A 23,192-nucleotide genomic window follows, 5' to 3' on the forward strand; every position below is an offset into this window, starting at 1 on the left:
AGGACTAGACTGCTGACATGAGCAGTGTCAGGAGGTTGTAGGGCAACAAGGTGGGAAAAAAGGGAATAAAAAAAAGAGAGGAGCAAGGAAAGACAGACGGATGCATTGGCAGAGGACTGCAAATAAACAGGGTGGGAGATGAGAACGGAGAGGAGATGATACAACAGAGTGGGTGGAAACTGGTGGGTGGAGGGTGTAGTGACAGTATGTTACCATAGTTTGAGGCCAGGATAATTATGGAAGTGGAGAACGTGTATTAAGGTAAGTCCTACCTGCGCAGTTCAGAAAAGCTGATGGTGGAGAGAAGAATCCCGTTGGCTCGGGTAGTGAAGCAGCCATTGAAATCAAGTGTGTGATGTTCAGTTGTGTGTAGTGCCACAGGATGGTCTACTTGCTCTTGGTCACAGTTTGACAATGGGCGTTCATCATGATGGACAACTGGTTGCTAGTTACACCAATATAAAAAGATGTGGGATGATTGCAGCAGAGTTGGTAAATGACATGGCTGCTTTCACATGTGACCCAGCCCCTGATGGTGTAGGATATACTTGTGACAGGACTGAATTAGGAATTGCTGGGTGAATGGATAGGGCAGTTTTGCATCTGGGGCTACCACAAGGATATGATAGTTGTGGCAAAGAGTTAGGAATGGGAGTGGCATAGGAATGGACTAGGATGTTATGAAGCTGGGTGGGCGATGGAATACCACTTTAGGAGGGGTGAGAAGTATTTCAAGTAGGATGTTCCTATCTCGAGTAGGATGTCCCTCATTTCAGAGCATGATGGTAGGTAATCGAAGCCCTGGTGAAGTATGTGGTTCAGTTGTTCAGTCCGGGATGGTACTGGGTGATGAAGGGGACACTCCTTAGTGGCTGGTTCTTCGAGTTGGTAGGAGGATTGAGGGTGCAAGGAGAAATGGCATGGGAGATCTATTTGCAGACTAGGTAGGGGGTAGTGTATGTCTGTGAAGGCCTTGGTGAGACCCTTAACATACTGAGCAAGGGTGTTTTTGTCACTGCAGATACACTGTCACCAGGTGGCCAGACTGTATGGGAGGGATTGTTGGTGTGAAGGGGATCTCCTCCGCATTCTCATCTCCCACCATGTTTATCTGCAGCCTTCTGTCAATGCATCTGCCTGCCTTCCTTGCTCTTCTCCTTCTTTGCTCCTTTTTTTCTCTGCCTCCCTGCTCTACAACTTACTGATACTGCACCTGTTGGCAGTCTAGTCCCTGCACACTCCACCAGCACCAGACAGAGTTCGTCTCCCCCCCCCCCCCATACACTACTACCCCTTCCCCTTCCCGCCTCCTAAAAAAAAAGCTGCTTGCCTCCCACATGATGCTGCATTCCGGCCCCAGATGCTGGAGCTGGAGGTTGTGTGCGCATGGTGTGTGTGTGTGTGTGTGTGTGTGTGTGTGTGTGTGTGTGTGTGTGTGTTTTACTGATGAAGGCTGTGGCTGAAAGCCTTACATGTCTTTTTATTTTTCCAAAAAGTAGATTTGTCACAGAATATTATGAAAGTTGGATGAAGTACTTCAACTTCCAACAAAAGAATGGATACCAGTTATGCATATGCACACTCAGTAACTGAAAGCATATAAAAACACAGACATTAAATCTTCAGACTTTACAACTATTTATGCACTCCTCTTGCCAGGAATGAGAAGACTCAGAACATCTAAAAGGAAGTTATGTGGAATCTGGATGAAAGGAAAATGTCATTCCAAACAGATGAGGAAGCACACAATATGCAAGCAATTTAGAGGCAGCTCTTAAAGTTGGGTACTCAATATGTATCTTCTTCCACTACTGTCTGTTCTAGCTGCAATAGTTCAGCAATTAGTAAATAGATATTCTTTCCTGTCAATATTCTTGTTGGAAAAGAACTCTGAACTTTCCACAAATAATTTCTTGTAGTTACAAATACATTCACTTTTACTGCCAATCTAACAATCAACTTTCAAATACAAATGTTTTGTTACAGCTTTCACACTATACTTAACAACCAACAGTAATAATTTTAAGGGAAGAAATGGAAATTTAAATTCATTCCACTGGCATAGTAAATTGTTTTCAGTGAAACAATATTCTATACATTACATGAACTAATTATATGGCTTATTAAACTTTTTCTTCATTTAAAGATGTCTTTTCAGATACAAATTTCCTTTTTTCCTCTATTTATAAAAAGACAGTTTAATAATTACATTATACTATAAATGTGTAAACTTAAATGAAAGTGTTCCACCCAAATGTTTGAAAGGAACATAGAAGAAAATTTATTATTATTATGAGTCCCACTGCATATGTGCTTTAAAAGATATGGCCAAACAGAATATGAATAAAGAATGACATCTACTGAGGCCCACAGTTACTATTGCTCTGCCATAGTAATTTCCTCACACATTTCACATTAGATCTACCCATATTTACACAGTACAGTTCATTTATTGAAAGCTTATTAATGTTAGCCAATATCTACTACGTGGTTTTTTATTTGACAGTTGGATGTTTCAAAACAAGAGATCTTCACTGGAATTTTTGCTTTCACAGATCTCAGATGAGACTGTCTGAGGAGGAAGGAAGCTGCCAATTGATCACAGTGCTGCACTTTGTCAGAAAGATATGCATCAAATTCACAAAAAATAAATGACACAGGATGAACAGGGCAGAAGATACTTCAACAACATTGTATGACACCTCGTTGTTCTAGTGCATGCAAATAAAAACAAAAATAAGAGAGGCCGTCAAGATTTGTTTAACCCTGCTGTGTATGATTACTACTTCTGTGTGTCTTGCAAATGATGAATTATTCTTTTATGTGAATTATACATTCTTTTCTTTCACATCCACATTGCACAATTTAAAAATATCACGTTCTACAGGAATTTATACTGTTGTTGGTACACAGTGGGTCTTGCATGGCATTACTATGTCCTACTGTCAACAGATTCAGCACCAATTTTGGGAGGAATTGGACATTACTTAAGCACTACATCAATACTACACATATACCATGCAAGATGATGAACTCTTACAGCATTTTATCACATTTCTGTTTCTCCACTGTCGACAACGTCCCTCTGTCAATTTGGCATTTAGTCAATGTGTAAATGAAATGCCCATGAATTTTCATATGTGGTTTGTAACACCAATGTTAACATCATTGCCCACTGTATCTTGTGGACTTCAGTACCTCTCAACTGTTACAAAAATTTGTGCAATACTGCTCATCCTCTCACATCATTATTTCAAGCTAAATTAAAATGAGGTGTATAAAGGATACAAGTTTATAAATGCTTTCCCAATGTCTGTGGTTATACATTCTTCATATAAATGTCTTAGGAGAACAACTGGAGTTATTTTCTAACACACTTTATACATGTCATGCAAAAGCTGCAGTTCCTCCAAAATTAAAAAAAAAAAAAAATAAATAAATAAAAAATAATTCAGAATTTTCAGAATTACAAGAAAATTAATTTAACTTTGCTACTGTGTTGAAAGAGTATGTGTACCTTCTCTAGTAACTTCTCCACTCACTCCATTGGTAACCACAGCAATCTGCTGTGCTGGCAACATGATACGTGATTTTCCCATTACTGTGACTTGCTGCGGTTGCCCAGTAACACTGCTTGTCACAAAAGTGACACCTGTTAACACAGTCAAGTACTTACATACTTGCATTATTTTACTCTGCACCTTAACCTGTACTCCCAAAAATACACATACGAAATTAAACTTCTCACAAATCACAACCATTCTCGAAATTCACAGAGTTTACACAAATAAACTAGACCAACATAATTTACAAGGATGAATCAAATAGAAACAGGATTTCATTTAAAAAAATCCATTTATTGAAAAGTACAAGGTAGTTACAATTCATTTCTCCACATAGTTTGCCACTTTAGAAATACATTTTTCCCTGTGAAGAGGAAGGTTTTCGTTATCACAGCACCATAGAATGAAGCTGGTTGCGCCAGGAGCCAACTGGGCACAAATTCCTTGACACCCTCGTCATCTTCACATCAGTGCCCTCCCAGACAGTTAAACAGTCCAAAAAAATGAAATCACAGGGTGATAGGTCTGGGTCCTACGGAGGATGATGAAGTCGAGTCTTGCCTGCCATTGTTGCAGAGAACGATGTGTCACATTGGTTGGTCTTCTCTTTTGGAGCGATACACATCCCACACCTTCTTCAACAACTCGCAGTAGTGTGCTGCACAGACTTTGTGTTGCTCATGCAAAAAATCAATGAGCAAAAAGTCTCACTAGTTGAGAAAAAATGGTCGAAAAAACCTTGCCAGGTGACAATCGAGTCTTGGCTTTCACTGGGGCTCACTAGCCTTTCCTCTGCCACTCCTTCTGGCTTCTTTAGATGCGGGAGTGTAGTAGTGAACACTAAAATTCACTGCAGGTGAAGATCCAACTCAAAAAGGCATCAACTTCTTTTGCAACCTTTGCTCTAAGCCTCTGGCAGACTTCCAAACATCTCAACTTCTGATTTTTGGTCATAAGATGAGGGACTCATCTCAAACACACTTTACGGAATGGTATGTCATTTGCAATGATTGCTTGACAGTTCCCATACCTTATCCCGACCTGTTCTGCAATATCTGATACTCTCGCCCGTCGACTGCCTTCAACAACATCTCGAACCGCATGAATGTTTTCGTCTGTAATGCTGGTCTGAGGGCCAGTGATCATGTTGCTGATCTTCCACGTGTTTTCATCCTTCCCTGAATTCTTTATGCCAGGCAAATGCATGTGTCCTTGACAATGTTTGATCACCGACCACACAGTCAATCTCTGGAACATTACTGTTGCATGGTCTCCTTCACAAGCAAGAAATTTTATAGTTGTGTGTTGCACTGTGGAGAGGTGCACCTGTTGCTATGGCATCCTGTGCATCACTTACAGAGCTGTTGGAAGTACATAATGGCTGGTTCTCCCCACTACTAATGGCCCCAACCACCAATAGTAGAAGCAGGGGTCCCGTCCTAGCAACAATTGATGCTCAGGAACAAAAATCCTGTTACATTTGATTCACCTTCGTATTTACAAACAAACTTCATAACTATTAATCAATGAACGAAACTATAATACAATGTCTATTTAGATTGCAAAATTATAAGTGATTCACTCTGTGGAAATCCCAAACTTTAAAAAAAAACATGAACTTGTCTGGAAGTGCCAAAACTGTCACCATCAAGAAACAATATTAATGAAGAGTTAAAACTTATATATGTATAGCTGTCTTTTTTTTCTGCCTCTCTGCGACTCAACATCACCTCTACATGGTGAGTAGCGATTTATCCTTTTCATAATACTGTCATTATTCAGTCCTGGATTTTCTACTGCTTGATACTATCTATTAAAGGTAGCTTAACTCTTAGTACAATAGCAAACCACTGGTAAAAATTACACAAACAGATGGCTAAAACCTTGACAGCTAAATGGTTCAAATGGCTCTGAGCACTATGGGACTTAACATCTGAGGTCATCAGTCCCCTAGAACTTAGAATTACTTAAACCTAACCAACCTAAGGACATCACACAAATCCATGCCCAGGGCAGGATTCGAACCTGTGACCGACCTTGACAGCCTTGATTAAAATTACCAAAATGAATTTCAAACATTTCAAATGTGATGATTAATAAATTGAAAAATATTATCCACCATATTTTGAAAGAATGTTGTTGAAGATTTTATATGATTTTTTTGAATGTGAATTTGCAGAACATTTCTAAAAGCATAGCACAAAACACAGATCTATTTAATATCATAATTCTGGGTACAAACCAACTGAATCATGTAAAAGCTTACTTTTTAAAAATTCCCAGTCTGTACATTCCAAGATGTTTGTAACAGTTGTCATTGCAGTGGTTTTCAGTTCTAAGAGTTATTTGATGCAACATTAATTTATCCTGTGCATGGCTCTTAATTTCTGCATTAATTACTGCAACCTACATCCACTAGAACCTGCTTATAGAAGACAACGGTTGTTTTCCCTCTACAATTTTTACCACCACCCTTTCCTCCATTATGAAACTTCTCATTCCCTGGTGCCCGAGGATGTGAGTTATCATCTGATCGCTTCTTTTAGTCTACTTATGCAATAAATTTCTTCTTTCTTCAAATCAATTCAGTATCTTCCTGTACCTTCATTAGTTATTTGATCTACACATCAATTCTTCAGCATCTACTACAGTAACATATTTCAAAGGCTTCTATTCTCTACTTGTCTGAACTGCCAACTGTCCACATTTCACATCTACAAGGCTAAAGTCCAGACAAATACCTTACGAAAAAGACTTCCTAAGAATTAAATTTATATTGGATGTTGACAAATTTCCCTTTTTTCTTGCTACTGATAATCTGTGTTTTACACTCTCTCTACTTCAATCATCATCAGTCCCAAAAACCAGAACTTACCAACCGCATTTGGTATCTCATTTCCTATTCTAATTCCCTCAGCAGTGCCCGATTTAATTTGCTACAGTCCATTACTCTTGTTTTATACTCATTGCTATTCATCTAATAACCTCTTTTCAAGATACTATCCACTCTCTTCAACTGATTGTAGAAGTACAATACTGTGGCACCTTTGTTGTTCAGAAGTACAGCGCACCTTTATACAAGCAGGCATGACGACATATGGAAGTTTGAGTCTGGCCACGATGCATGGTTGGATAGCCTAATGGTAAGGTGACCACTAGGGATAAGTGGGAAATCCGTGTTTGAGTCACGGTCAGGCACAAATTTTCACTGGCGTCATTCCATTATACCATATTCGCAACTGTGAATACATTTCATGGATCTTAGCAGTTCTTCACAGTTTGACAGAATTATAATGTTTTGACAAACTTAAAGGTTTTTGTCTCTTTTCCCTTAACTTTAATTCCCCTGTTCAAACTTCACTTTGTATATTTCAATGATGGCTCAATATACAAATAAAATTACATGTGGGATTGGCTACTGCCCCATCTCACTTCTCAACTACTCGCTTCCTTCCATCCACTCACAACTGCAGCCTGGTATTTGTAAAAGCTGTAGCTCACTCACAACTCTCTGTATTTAAACCCTGCTACCCTGATAATGTCAAATAGTATTTTCCAGTTAACACTGGCAATAACTTTTTTCTAAATTTACTAATGCTGTGAACATAGATTTACCTTACTTCTATCAATCACCTAGGATAAGTCATAGGGTCAAGTATTGCCTCATGTGTTCCTGCATTTCTCCAGAACCTGAACTTATCTTCTCTAACATTGGCTTCAGTTTTTCCATTCTACTATAAACAGTGTCATTATTTTGCAACTATTAATTATGAAACTCATGGGTCAGTAATATTCACACCTTTCAGGCACCTGCATTCTTTAAACTCTGATTATTACATTATTCTTGAAATCTGCGGGCATTATGCCTGTCTCATATATCTTGTATACCACGTGGAACAGTCTCATCAAGGTTGATTCTCCCAAGGATTTCAATAATTTTGAAATGTCTACTTGTTTTGATTTAGGTCTTTCAATGGTCCATCAAATTCTACCATAGTATTGAAACCGCCACCTCATCTATCTATTTCGTGTCACCCTCTCCCAAATTCCATAATACAGGGTGTATCAAAAGGAATCATCTGATTTAATCAAAATCATAACTATTATGTTATTTGAGATATGTGCATGCACAACATACTGTTGGAAAGAGCAAACTCTCGCGTTTTACGTGGTTCCCACTAGGTAGCAGCAGTGTGCACCCACTTCAGTTCTAGTAAAAATGGTGTTGGGACAACAGAAAGCATTCTGTGTTCTACGTTTTGCGCAGTGCGGGTCAGTAATATCTCTTCAGCATGACTTTCATACTAGGTATGGTGTGGATCCTCCTGCAGCACAGAGCATTAGATGATGGCATGAACAAATCCGAAAAATAGGTTGTTTGTGTAAAGACAAATCACCAGGTTGTCCCAGAGTCTCTGACACAGATGTCAAATGCATCCGCCATAGCTTCACAAGGAGTCCGCAGAAATCCACTCACCATGCAGCTCGACATGCCCCAGATGTCCACCTAGCATGTGTTGCACTGCCACACTGGCATCTGGAAGTGCAGGACTTCTTAAATCAAAGGATTACTGAACAATGGATTGGTCACACTGGACCTGACTGTATGTGATTATTTCTTGTGGGGGTTTATAAAACACTCTGTTTTTGTGCCTCCATTACCAACAACAATGAATGAACTGGGACATCATATAACAGCAGCTGTAAAAGCTATTAACTCAAGACATGTTCGCTGCAGTGTGAGAACAGTTTGAATACTGCATTGACATATGCCGTGCATCTCAATGGGGGCATATTGTACATCACCTATGAAATTGAATGGAAAAAAAAAAATAAAAATTTTTTTTAGTTTCTCAGTCATTAAAAAAAATCACTGTATGTGTTTATTAGTTTCAGAAATACAGAAGTGACAAACTGGATGGTTCTTTTTGATACACCCTGTACTGCCTTCGAGTTTGTTTCCTTTGTAAGAATCATAATGGTAAAATTACATAAACTAGAGGTTACAAGGAGTATTATGACAGTCATTCTCATCCTTCACTATCCACAACTGGAATGATAGGCAGGAAGAGAAATGATTCTCCACAACATGCCATATTACAGGTGGCTGACTTTAGAGTGGATGGTGAATGAATGTAAGTACACAAAACTGCACAAAGCTCAACCTTCTCCAATTACCTTCAGTTCTGGACTTTCTGTGAATGGTTTATCTTCTAATAAGTGACACAAACTCAAATAACTAGCTTATCTATTGATAGCAAAGCCTTTCCCTTAAAATTAGATACTGGATTTCTTAACAGATTACTTCATTCCACATCTCAATATAAAACGGCATTAAAATAAACAAATTAATGGAAAATTTTTAATACCAATTTGTGCTCCACAAATAGTCAAGCAGGAAAATAATTACTATTTCGGGAATCCAAACTGTTCAGATATTGGGGATAATTTCCACGATAGAAGAGAAATGCAGTGCCAAACGTAAATACTAAAAGTGAGCACACAATGAGTAAACAAATTAGCATTTTTACCAGTCCCAATTAATAAGTCAACTAACAAAGATAACTACACTATGTTTCTCTTGTCAGTTTTGAGGAACACAAATGTACAGTAATGATAATTTTTAAAGAATATCTAGAGACCAGGGATTTTTTTTTTTTCATTAAATGGAGGTTTAGCTCAAACACACTAAAGAAGTGACTCAGAACCCGACACAGGTAGAGAATGCATTTTTTAACCACAAATTAAAATACAACCTAACATAAATATAATTTGCCCTTCAAGAATCTTAATAATCTGTTGTGACAACACCTTTGTTAGCAGACGTTATAACCTGTGGCCAGATGGACCAGCATAGTGCTAAGGAAATTCAGCTCATATAATTACTTATTTATTTGTATGTCATTAGCCAACATTTGTTGTGATAGACAATTTTATAATTCAGATTCTACATCACATTTAATAGTTTACTATCTTATTGTCAGAATTTGATTAGTAACTGTCAAACTGATGTGGTCCACTGAACATTATATGAGCACCATGAGAGTTGCCCCATATTTTTATTGCATACTGCTGATGAGACTGAAAGAAGGCATAGTAAGATGGCAGTAGTTGTGGTTTGCTAACTAGTTTTTTTTTTTTTTTAATTTGCTTAACAAAAAGACTGCTCTAGATAGTTTGGCGTGTAACTGTTCACTTTGGTGTGGCTGTTCCAAGTCAGCTTGGGAACCAAGCAGATTCCAAGGAGTCTAATAGAGTCAGATTCATTTACTCTTTCATTTAGCTAGTGCAGGAACAAATACACAGTTTCAGTCTTGCTATTGTTTAAGATATGCTTGTTACCGGGGGACCATATGGTAGACTTTTCAAGCATTGCCTTTTTTTCCTCCACATCATCTAAGTTGTTGTCCACAGTAATCAGGGTAGTGTTATCAGCATATACTGTGGACTTGTGAAGCATGAGAGTGTACAAGTCATTCATGTACACCAGGAAAAGGAAGGGTCCAAGCACCAAGCCTAATACCTCTAATAACTGAGAGTGCATTTGATTGACTGTTATTTACCATAACCACCCGTGTCCTGTTAGTCAAATATGATCTAATCAGTGGCAGTACTTTATTCTTGATACCATAACTCTGGCTTATTTATGAGTATATCATGTGACACAATGTCTAATGCTTTGTTCAGCTGTAGTAAGTGACAAGTGAAGAAATTGATCTCAAAACCATCAAGAATATTTGCAACAAGACTTTCTACTGCTGTTTGCTGCAGATAAACCTGCCCTAAAACCGAAGAGCAAAGTGGAAATCAGACTGTGATCTTCAAAATACTGGCAAAGCTGTAATTTAGTATGATGTCTATTACCTAGGATATTATAGGTACGAGGGAGATTGGATGGTGACTTTTTAGAATAACAATAGTAGCCTTCAAGATGACGGGATACTGCCAAGGTGGCATGATGCAAGACACCTGTCTGTAGCAGTACCGAGTGGAGTTACCACATGCTGTGCTGACTCGGCCCCTCTACGTATCCAAAAGTGGCACCTTGTCATAACAAAACCACAAAAAGGAAGTATAAATACTAGTCACTCAGGCCTAGCAGTTTCTGTCATTGTCTGCTGCCTATACTGACGATTACTACACGGCAGCTGATGACGCAATGTAGGTCGCCTCTCATCTTCAACTAACCACTGCATCTGCCAGCTGTTGGTTTATGGGCTGCTCCTAGGCCCTACATCTGAAGAGGCACCATCCCACTGGGCTTTCCCCTCAACCATCAACAACAGGCTTGTGAACATCTCCAAGGGGTCCTGGATTCACAGCTTGCACCTAGGTGCATCCCACACCTACTCCGGGTTATTGGTTGTCCAGTGCTTCTTTGCCCTGTTGGCAGCAGAATGTCTGATGTAGCAATGTGTTCACAAGACCGCTTATGTAGTGAATCCGTTGTGGCTGCCTAGCTGCATGTTGGTGATAGTGCATGTTGCGCTAACATGGGCTCTGCTAACCTGGGGTTGAAGCACATCATCCAGATGCCAAAAGCTGCTACCGTACGAGTTCTTGCTGAATTAAGTGTATTATATCACCGAAGTTCTGATTCCACAGCTACCAGGGAACTTGTGCTCCGTACTGGTCACCATACTCACAATCCTGAGTTATCACTTGGCATTTAACAATGTAAATGACAACTGGACCATCTGACACTTATGGGACCACCATCCCGCAATAACTGCTGCCAGAAGTGTCTTCGCAGATTCACCCCATAACAATACAAATTAACACTAAACTGTAAGAACACTCATCCATTATTTAAAACATCAAGGGAGTTTTTGTTTTTTCTCCCTAGTATAGTGTTGATGCCAGCAAGAAATCGGCTATCTGCACTGAAAGCAGAGAACTAGTTTCCAACAGTGTGTCCCTGCACAGCTGCAGCAAAACTTGGTGGGGTTTATGGTGATGATTGCTGCTGCTGCTACTAATAGTCATCGTCATAGTCATCACTGTCTCCACTACCACCTACTACTTTAGTTTGTTCATTCACTGTAGTATCACATACTTCAGTTAGAGGTATCTGGGATGTGGAAGGTCCAGGATGTCAACACCACAATAAAGGTCCTGAAGTGTACAACTGAGATCCAAAGAAAACATTAGTATTTTTTGAAGAACTGGTTTTACCACAGGATGTGCAGGACATCTACTAACAACTACACCACTCTTTTTTCTTGCTTCACCCATATTTGCGTCTATGTTGCTCAGAAAAGTTTTGAAGATTTCTGCCATCATGCATGCCTTACTACTTAAGTCACATGTGCATGGCAATGCCTCTACACTCTAAAACAACAGGGAGTTTTACATTTCAAAATTATTAATGGCAGAAATTTTTCATCGTCATCATCATTGCTGATAAAGGGCAATGCCAAAGCTTGTACTCATTTTTTGACCACTGTGACAATTTTCCCTCCATAAATTATAATTTAGATCAGTTCCATCAGTGTTAAAAATGTTCCTTGGTTCATAACTTGGAATCAACTGTGGCAAACTACTTTTACTATTATTAGTTTTTATTCAAACAGTCAACACTTTCCAATCCCAAAGTCTCAGGCTCTACACTTAACCGTAGTAGAAGACATTATGAATTTTTTATAACATAGACAGCAACTCAGTGCAAAAAAAAATCTTCAAAACCACTCTTCAGGACATCTACGGCAGTGCATCTCAGGTTATTGGAATGTTGCCTACTCTCATTCCTTCAAAGCATTTTTAAGGATTGTTTCCAAGAATTCCAAAGTTGATGTACAGATGGTTTTCCTCTTCAAACCAGAACCTTGCACCTACCCATTCAGGAGAGTTGCTTTATCTTTCAGTACTCCAAACAAAGAAGATGGTGCCAATCACATTTCTTAGCAATATCAGTAAGTTCATAGTCTTACTGTCAACTTCTATTAAATTTTAAGTTTTCTTCTATCACAGGCCACATTAAATTATTAACAGCACACAATTCGACAGGACTATACAAAAAGTATGGTTGTTCCAGTGCTCAGAATGTAAGTTTAATATGTCAGGTCACACCTAAAGTCGCAGATCAGGTTCAACTTGATAATATCAATTTATCACTGAATTCTATTCTATTTTGGTGGCTTGAAGGAGGATGAAAAATTATCACAAAAAAGATGATGATGACGGAAAACTCACAAACTCCATGTTAGGATTTGTGTCTAATTACATCCACACAACATGGCTGGCCCATCAGTACCGACCAACAAAACAACCGTGTCATCTTCCGCCAATGGCATCACTGGATGCAGTATGGAGTAGTGTGCGGTCAGCACACCACCATCCCAGCCACTGTCAGTCATTGTGACCTGGAGTCTTTGCTATTTGATCAAGTAGCTCTTCAATTGCCATCACAAGGCTGAGTGCGCCCTGTTTTGGTCCTCCCAGCAAGAAACCTGGGGGTTTTCCACTAATAAAACTCGGGACCTCAACGTGGCTGTCAGCTGCATTGACAATTAAGTTACGGATGCAGATTGGATTTGTGTCTAAACCAGGTGTTATTTTATAGAATCTTTCGTGTTTGTTCCTCAGAAGCACGTTACTACTTTCAACAAGGTTCATTAAAAATGAATTTAAGTAACACTGTTTGTATGGAATTTCACTAGCACCTATGAAAATATTCATTAATATGAGGTTATAATCTAATAAAGATGATGTCTAAATTCTGCTCAGTCATCTTCTCCTTTTGACAAACTAACAGTTGGTGTTACCAGATAAAGCAAAAATAGTCTGAAAGACAATGAAAAACAACTCAATTCTAACAGCATGGAATGTTGAAAATGTGACTAGAGGCACAATATCAGCATATTCTCCATAATAAGGTAGTCAAGAGACCAGAAACAACATTCTGCTGTCGTTTTGAACAATACGAGGGCATGAAGTACTCTGACGATAAATTATATATTGTCTGTCAAAAGGCAGCATACACTTCACCGCAAGAAGTTTTTTTTTTTTTTTTTTTTTTTTTTTTACAGCATAAGGTAGCTGTATGAAGGAACAAGAAGGAGAAAGTAAAGAGAGTAGGACAAACACAACATGGGTTGTTGCATCTGATGAATTTCTCAAAATGAACTGCTTTGAAAATGAACTTTAACAAGAGAATTTTCACTTTCAAATAACAGTTCCATCCACTGTAGTTGCATAAATATTATTAAATTTAAACTGACAAAGTTATGATTACAAAATTTTCTGTCTATTGAAATATGCCATTGTGGAAGATAGCTGCAAATAGTATTTTACAACGTAATATTGTGACTTCTTCTTCTTCTACTTCTACTTTAAAGAAACATCATTCCAAACTGTCAATGAGCAGCACTTAGTTAAATAGTAATCTGACACTGAACAAAAACTTTCACAATGTATGAAAACCTAATCTTAATTTTGGTAATAATGAGCAGTGACACCTGCAGCAACTATTAAAACACAGTTATCGAGAATTTAGTTTACTTATGCTTATACACTAAGAATCTAGGAGGCCCACAAAATTCTTTATAAATTGAGGTCAAATGTTCTGGGAGAACTAATGTTTGACTAAGATCCTCAACAAACTGTTTATTACTTAGTTCATGCCATTATCTACAGAATAAATGCGTACCAGAGTTTCCAGGAGAACCAGGAGCTGACTGGCTGGTCTTGACCTCTAGGTGTGAGCTATGGACTGCCGGTGATGGGACAGAGCATTCAGGATACTGTTCTGGTGCTGGTGAGCCTTCTCGAGAAAGGGACTCTGGTGTCATCAATCCACTTACACCAACATGACTTGGAGAAGCAGGGGCACTCCTGTAAAATTTAGGATAAACTTTGATTTAAAAATTATTGCTAAGTCTATGTAGATTGCATCCATGTGTGCTAGACTTAATACAATAATTACATATCAGGCTTTTGAAGATCCATCTATCATCATATAGCACTACTTCTAAATCACAAAATGCTATGAATCAATTCATAATGAAGAGAATAATAGTAAGGAGTTGTTCTGTTATTGACAGGTACAGAAACAAGACAGTGAATTTTGCTACACTTTCAGACAAGACCTTCCTCAGAACTAACAGAAAACACACACACACACACACACACACACACACACACACGCACACACACACACACAGCAACATTCTTGGTACTATTCACATGGCTATTGGCCACTAAATGCCTCATGTATAACCTGATTTGTTACTTTCACTCTTTTCTTTATTTATATTCCACCTCTTTTCACGAGGCACTATTAACAAGTTTAGAGAACTGACGTTTGAGGCCAACTGCAGAATAATTCTACTGCCACCAAAGTACATTTTCTGTAAGGAAGGTGAAGATAAGACAAATTAGGGCTCTTATGGAGACATAAAGGCGATCATTTCTCTCTTACTCTATTTATGAGAGGAAAAGCAAAGAAGACGATTAGATGGTATGTGGTACCCTCTGCCATGCACCGTACAGTGGCTTGTAGAGTATCCATGTAGATGTACATGTAAATGTACTTATTGGTATGGTACCTTTAACAGCTGCAGACTGAGGAAGTAGTACTTGTATAAATTATTTGCTGAAAACATCCCCATAATACCACCACCACTGTTTCAATGCTCCCTTGCACAGCTGTTAAAGATTTTTCTTTCACAGAAAGTTGCCACAGTAACTCTGTATTTGTTATTTCATTGTTAAGTATGTAGATACAGTTCATAGGTTTTGTGGTTAAATCATTCATAAATTTAACTGGTGTGTGTGAGTTTTGCTGTCATATCATCAACTCTACAGCACTTTTGAAATTAGAATTACTGTGGCTGTTTCTTACATTTTGGCCATGGCAGTGTAAGTTTGAGTCTCTGCATTTACATACTGCTCCATCCAGTAATTTCCATGATTGGTTTTCATTTTTCTTTGTGTGTGGGTCCACAGTTATGGGGAATTTCTTAAAACGAATCATTTTTCCCTGAAGAGAAAAGTATTATTTACATGTAACAACTGATCAATATCATCTACATCATTTTCAAGAGAAGCATTACTCTCACAAATATATGATAAAGCATGTTGATCTGAAGGCTGTGCAGAGTGTTCCTTAGATATTAACAACATATGTTGTACTCCACATATATCTAAGTTCTTATATGAAACAGCAAAAATAGTAAGTACAAGAACAATATTATAAAACATAACACTGTATGTCGTTCCCACACACATGGTGGTTTTACTTCATTTCACATATGAATTCAGGTACAAGAGGAAACCACAATAACTTTTTAATGTCTGATGAACACTATGACAACTGTTAAATAAACATACTTGTTCAATACATTCGTGAATATGATGGTTCACTTTACACTGACAAATCAATCAAAAAGTGACAACTGGATGTATAAGTAATCCTGTCAAAACTAAGCTGCCCTGCCCAAAAAAAGTTTTTATATAATACTTTTTTATTAGGGAACTTTTTAAACTTTTTCTTAACATCATCTCTTCATTATCAAGTTCAAAGACCTATTTTGGGATGATCATATTTTGTTGTGTTCAGCTAGACTTTAGCACCAGACAGATTTAAATTATACTATGTTTTCTCAACACCACTGTCACTTGAAAAGTTAATGCTACAGTATTTGTAATTGGAGAAATATTATTTGAGCTCCATGGTTGATTAACACAGTTGTCTGAAAGGCAGGGTCATATATGCCTCATACGTATTAGGTTCAACTATTGAACAGCATATAATCTTCACATTCAGATTGATCTCAGTGTTACAATTTCATTTCATAATATGTAAAGTGTCCAAAGATGGATCATTCTCTTCTTAAAAATATATGAGCAACAGTGTCATGTGTCCAATAACGTCCAATAGTCTGTACCAACTTCTGTGTTGTGACCAGCAGTATGTGTGCTATAGTATCTCAGTGACTGTGTGTTCTAAACCAAGGGAGCAACGAAGATTGTCCACAAATAGCATAGCCTTCAGTCACACCTGGCTGACATTTTACTTGAGAAATTGGCAATGTACTAATCTTCACAGAACAACCAGCTTCACAGGTATAACACTAGAAGGGATCAAATTACAATGTGTCAGACAATATCATAATCATCTCCAAATGATAAACTCTCCCAATTTCTGTGAGGAAGTATCAATGTTTATTTATTTATTTATTTTTATTGACCAACCCAAAAAGCTGGTTTGTGGGCACTCATGTCAACAAATTTATATCCTTTACCAATGTTAGTGTCCCTACACTGCTGATGTGGGTTTTTGCACAATGCCATTATTGATTTCTTAACTCTTGCTGTTTCAAGCCACCAAGGAATACACTTCTGTGTATACATTCTAAGACTGTGTGAGATCATCTACTGAAGTCTCAGCTCTACACACAATGTACCAAAGTAATGGCAAATATCTCCTTTATTTTTATCAATATATTAGACATATGGACAAACAAACTAATAATTCCTATTATTTACACCACTAATCATGTACATATTTATCTATCACCAAATAGAAGCAAATACTACGGGTTTAGCTACGAATTATTTCTACTTCCCTTCCCATTTGTGAACTGTGAATTAAGGATTCTTGATCAAATAGCTGGCTGTATTTTAATGTGTACACAACAACTACTCTCATCTTTGGTGAAAACACACTTCACACATCAATATTGCCTTAGTTGAATACAAATCAGTGATTCACTTGTATAAACAGTTTTTATGTAGCCAAATATGCTGCATCATGTAGATTTCCATAAAATGTAAGCTCTCACAACCACAAACATTATATTTTCTTCATATACGTTTCATCCTCACCTGCAGATGATATCTTCTGGGGGTTATCTGCACAGGAGTGCACGTTTTTAAAATTCAAGAACAGATGACAGGTTTCAACTGTTGTGCACTACTGCTACTGTCCGTCAGTGTTGACTAGTGCACAACCTCTTTGTTGCGTGTTTTCTAAGATCTGACCTACACAGCCACAAATGTTTTTTTTTATGAAAGATAAAAAGATCTGGGTATTCATAGACTGACCATTGTTACAGTTACATCTCAGTGACAGTTGTTATGTCCTTTTTATATCTGAAGACAAATACCCACTAAGATACCACATTCTTGTCCAAGCAACTCAGGCTTTTAGACTTTTCTCACTCAGCCCACAAAAATTTCACAATCCCATGTTGTTGCTGCTTCTGCTGATGCTGCTATGCATAGCGATTTGAATCACCATATAAGAAATGCCCCATGTACCTTGGTAGTTGATATGACAACCGTAGTACACAAATTCACAAGCAAAGGTCATGAATTTTGAAGACTTGGCAAGCAGTAGAAAAAGCAGAATCTTATGGCAGGATACTGTGTAGCTGTGAGCAGGCGTTGAGGACCCAGCTGAGAAGGATGCATGCGACAGGTGAGACTGTGAGTGGGGAAGTAAGTCTTTCCCCTCACTCCCGTTGTCTGTGTTATTGGGAGTCAAAATGTAATGTGTGACCACTGACACCATTGTCAGCCTTGTTTTGTTTCATTGTTCACATCTGATGCAGTCCCGCTTCCTTTTACTTTTTATGCACAGCACCAATGACAAAGAGGAGGTTACTAGTGAAACATGTATGCAGGCATCACATACACAATGCACGCAAGACACGGATTGGAACATCCTACCATCGGAGATGCTAAGCAAAAAAATATTTCCTATGGAAAAAATTAAATAGTTGCATAATCAATGCTAATATTAATAAATTATTGCTACAGCAGCTACTGATACCAAGTGCACACAAATGGAGAATATAACTGAAGTTATTTCAGAAGCGTCAGTAAACTGAAGAGTGAGACAATTTAATATATTTACATTGCTCAAACTTTATCAAGTCAGTCACAGTTACAATGCCAACTTAATTGTATTCATAAAAATGTTTTTAGAAGAACATGTACTCTTCTGCCTACATCACATCACAATGAACACACTATTACAGTGTCGTACTTCTGTGTCAGGTGCATTTTTCTGTACATGGATAAAAGTGGGAAACTGAATAGGAGAGCTTGAAGGAAAGTGTCAGAAAAGAAAAATATGAGGACTAGCTGTAGCAAATCACACTTTACAGTCAGGAAACCACAACATCCAATCTGATGATACCTGTAGCTGGGATCCATGAATGCATACTTAATACGATGTATACAGATGGTGCAGAATTAACTATCAGAAAGAGGAAGGTCCTAAGCTTAATGGTATCTGGATTCCAGAACTGAAGAATATGTGCACCAGTCTTCCACCGTGGGATGGTAGCAGTGACATACAGCAACAACTGACAATGGCCAATTGTGCTAGCTTGTCAAAAGTGTTTGATATTACACTTTTGTGTGGATGGACTTCACTACAAAATTTCGCTTCAGCAATAGCTTATTTCTGTATGCAGTAAATAAATCATGACCCTCCCACCCCTAGCCCCTGGTGATGTCTTCTGCAGTTAGTGACAAAACTTCAGGTGTATCAAGAAAATACATCTGGTTGCAGCACAACAGCCTAAAGAATTTTAATAATTGTACAATGCACATTTTCTTTAGACGGGTATTTGACATCATAAAATTACTTGTGCATGCATGACTCATTATTCAACACCTGCTACTAAAAAATTTCAAGGTTCTACAAGGTTTAGTATCATAGCTTGTAAAATATCAAGGAAGTTACGACCCTCACTAATCTTTCACACCAACTTCGTGGAGAATCCCTTTCTACCAATTATACTGATAATTCAGACACATCAGATCAGAAATAGATAAAGCAAAGTAAGAACATTGTCTGCTACATACCTTGAAGACAGACCGAAGGGTGCTCGAAAGCAAGATACTCCCCTCTGTTTCCTTCTGCGAAATGCTTGTTCAATCAGTTTTGCTTCAGACTGTGGATCAATGCGCCAGAAAGAACCTTTCCCCGGTTCTTCTTGCGAACGTGGAACTTTAATAAAATATCGGTTGAGTGAGAGATTGTGTCTGATGGAGTTCTGTTAACAAGCAAAATAACTGTATGTACATTCTTATCCTATCACCACAGGAAGTGTAACTGAAATCTCTTACAGTATAACAAGACTACCTCATCTACCCAGAAGAATATTAAATCTTGTCTAACACACATTGGATAAGAATGTTAAATGCTAACAATTCTATACAATGTTGCTAATCACCATATACCGGAGATACTGAGTCGCAGATAGGCAACAAAAATAGACTCTCACAATTATAGCTTTGGCCGTTAAGGCTTTCGTCAACAATAGACAGGCGCGCACGCATGCGCGCGCGCGCACACGCACACGCACACACACACACACACACACACACACACACACACACCGCAACTCTCACACACAACAGCAGTCTCAGGCAACTGAAACCACACTTGTTACCATTCCATCCTGGATTTTCCATTGTTAACAATTCTATACAGTGTGATTCCATAGAAAGATGCAAAACTAAATGGGGACTAGGAACATCCTGCTCAACATTTCGAGGTAAGGAATGTGGTTTCTGTGAAGTTACTTCACAAAATGTGTTTTTTTTATTGGTCGATTAAAATAGTAGCAAGCCAATCAGTAACACTTGCATGGATGGTTCAATTGAAAAATTCCTTTCTAAATAGGCAGATGTCCCTATTAAAAAGGCACCTTTTTAACACCATAAGCTGCACGTAGATATTTTATTGTCAGACTGACAGTGGTTTCTTCAATTTCCTGAGGGTAGCACAAAACGCTTCAGAGTTGATCATTCCATCAAGAGGGAGGACACCAATCACAATAACCCCTCTAGAGTCCCAGAAGAACGTCACCATGAATTTACTGACTGAAGGTGCATCTTCAAACTTTTTCTTCAGAGGATTGGTGGTGTGGCCTCACTCCATGGATTGCCATTTTGTGTCCAATTCAAAGTGATGAATCCATGTTTCATCACCTGTGACAATTTTCGCCAAAAAATTGTCATGATCAGCCTTGTAACATGCAAGAAATTCTCCACAGTTTGTCCTTCGTTGGTCTTTATGTTCTTCTGTGAGATGGGTAAGGAATTCAGTGGGCACACACGTTTGAGTACCCCAATTTCTGGACAAGTGTGTCAGCACTATCGATCAAGCGCCTCGAATAAGGGTGACTGCGCGTTCCAACACTGCAGGAGTCACAGGTTTATGTGGACATCCAGCACGCAGGAGATCAAGACAGATTTGTGCGGCCTAGTTGCGATGATTGCAGCAGCCTCCCCCGATGACTCACCATGCTTTTGTTCACTGCCAGGTCTCCGAAGACATTCTGCAAGCACCTATGCATGTCTGCGATGTTCTGGTTTTCCGCCAAAAGAAACTCAACGACGGCTCTCTGCTTGGAATGACCCTCAATTATAGACACCTTTTTGAATGCTACGTATAGTGCTGCAGCCTATCAGAACTTGAGGAAACTATACGTGCGGAAGCAGAAATATTTCATGGGGAATATTCCATTATATCCTGCAACAATTCCGCATCTTTTCAACCAAAACTGACCAAGGAAAAAACATGCTGCACTACTTATTGAATGCCCCTTGTATTTGTATATATAGCAGCAGAAACACAAGTATACTTACATATTACGAGGGTTGCCCAAAAAGTAATGCACCACTTTTTTTTTTTTCTTCAATTCTTTATTCAACGTAATGAGAATTACACACAAGAAAGAATGGTGTTTTATCTACACACCCTATTTTTCCACATAACCTCCATGCTGTTCTATGGCCTTCCTCTAGCATCAAACAAGGACATATATGCCATGTCAGTACTAATCCTTGTCCTGGTGGCAGAGCCAGTGCTTCACTATGTGAACTTCCTATGTTGATTGACAGGTGCAGTGCCAATTGCAAAGTCGTAAAGCACCTGGCATCGTGAATGACAACATCAGCTTGACGCAACATGTCAGGTATGGCAGCCGTGGATGGTCTCCCCAGCAAATCGTGGAGCTCTGCCAAATCGCCTTCTGACAACCTCGCCCTCCGTGCCCAGCGATTAACTGTACTTCCGTCAACAGCATGCCCCATAGACTTTCCACAAGCATTTGTGAATATTGCCCACAGTTTCTTTCTCTGCAGTGAGAAATTAAATGATGGCAGGTTGCTTGTAACATGTATCACCCACAGACACCATTTTGAAACTGTCCTGCAGCTACGCTATCTGTCGGAAGTGACGGAAACTTGGCATGCTCACTCAGGAGACTTCAAATAACACATAGGTAACATTTCGCATTTGTAGAATTGTTTTCGGCTGAGAAAAAAAAAAAAAAATGTGGTGCCTTACTTCCTAGGCAACCCTGGTATACATCTCCATCTCAAATTTTGTGCATGTTAATGAACTCATCAGAATTCAGTAGATCTCATTGAGTTAGTTCCATGTCACAATTATTTTACCTTCAGAGGCCACATAATGTGAACAAAAAGAATGGGGAGCTGCCTATCAGGAATGAATGTAAATATATTTTTGGATCGGGGTGAAAACAAATATTTTGAACATTCTGATGACCTGAACAAAATGTCATATACTACCACCGTTATGCAGATGATACACTTGTCTTGCATGATGGCACTTTTGATGAGGCTAAAAAATTTTGCCAACAATTTAATACATTTCATAAGAGTATAAAGGCAACAGAAGAGTTAATTTTTTTTGGACCTGAAGTCAAAAGAGAATGGGATGTCCACTTGTTCAATGTATTCCAAAAACCCACTACATCTGACTGCACAATTCACAACCGTTCCTACCATCCTCAGTCCAATAAAGAGACCTATTTCTGCTCAGTTACACACAGGACAATCAAAATCCCTTAAGTGTGATGAATATTAAGAATGAATTACACACACTGAAAACGGTAGCATCGAGCTATGGCTTTGACCCAACACCAGTTATGAGGTTATACACCAAAACGCAGCAGAGGGATACTCTAGGAAGAGAGTGAAAGAAGAAAGACAGATCTATAACATTACCATACTGTGGTCACATAAGTCACTTTTGTTTTAAAAAATTAGGCTGTAAATTGGCTTCTGGACAGAGAACACTGTAGGATAGTAGATAAGATCCATGCATACAACAGCTCAACAGTATATAAAATAACATGTAGTGACTGTGATAAATTTTATGTTGGGCAAACATAGAGAAACTTCAAAATGAGGGTTACAGAACACTTTACTGTTAGTTAATACAATATCTCAACACCTAGTGTTCATTTACAGACTGCAAGCAATTTTTTAATGACACCGTAAAAACATCACAATTCCTCAAAAGGCAGAAGAAAGTAGATCACTAAACACCCAAGAACAAGTTGAGATACATACCCACGTGACATAACACCCGGACAACATCTTTCATGAACAAACCGAGTTATGAAATCAGATCTATATCCAGAATATTAACTGTGTTTTAACCAAACAGGTTCAGTTTAGAGTTCGCCCCATTTCCTGCATGTTAAATTGACTAATCTGACCTGATATGTTGGATCATCATTAGATCCAGGTCAGAGCTGACAACCTCATTATATGGTAGACACACATTTTTCATCACGTCTGTCTTATACAATATGTTGTTCATAACAGTTTTCATCAGTCTTTATCTTTTATATG

General features: G+C 38.4%; 1 protein-coding gene across 1 annotated transcript in view; it reads right to left on the reverse strand.

Annotated features, from left to right (window-relative positions):
* The window catches only part of LOC126236597 (forkhead box protein K2), a 107,667-nt gene that overhangs the window by 36,992 nt on the left and 47,483 nt on the right, over positions 1-23,192 (reverse strand). Inside the window, exons 6-8 of the mRNA XM_049946021.1 lie at positions 19,383-19,573; positions 14,212-14,396; positions 3,518-3,652 (exon numbers count right to left, since the gene is read on the reverse strand). Of these exons, the coding sequence (XP_049801978.1) occupies positions 3,518-3,652; positions 14,212-14,396; positions 19,383-19,573 (511 nt within the window). The remainder of the gene's footprint in view (positions 1-3,517; positions 3,653-14,211; positions 14,397-19,382; positions 19,574-23,192) is intronic.

This window comes from Schistocerca nitens, chromosome 2 (genome assembly GCF_023898315.1).
Source record: "Schistocerca nitens isolate TAMUIC-IGC-003100 chromosome 2, iqSchNite1.1, whole genome shotgun sequence".
In the NCBI taxonomy this organism is placed as follows: Eukaryota; Metazoa; Arthropoda; class Insecta; order Orthoptera; family Acrididae; genus Schistocerca; species Schistocerca nitens.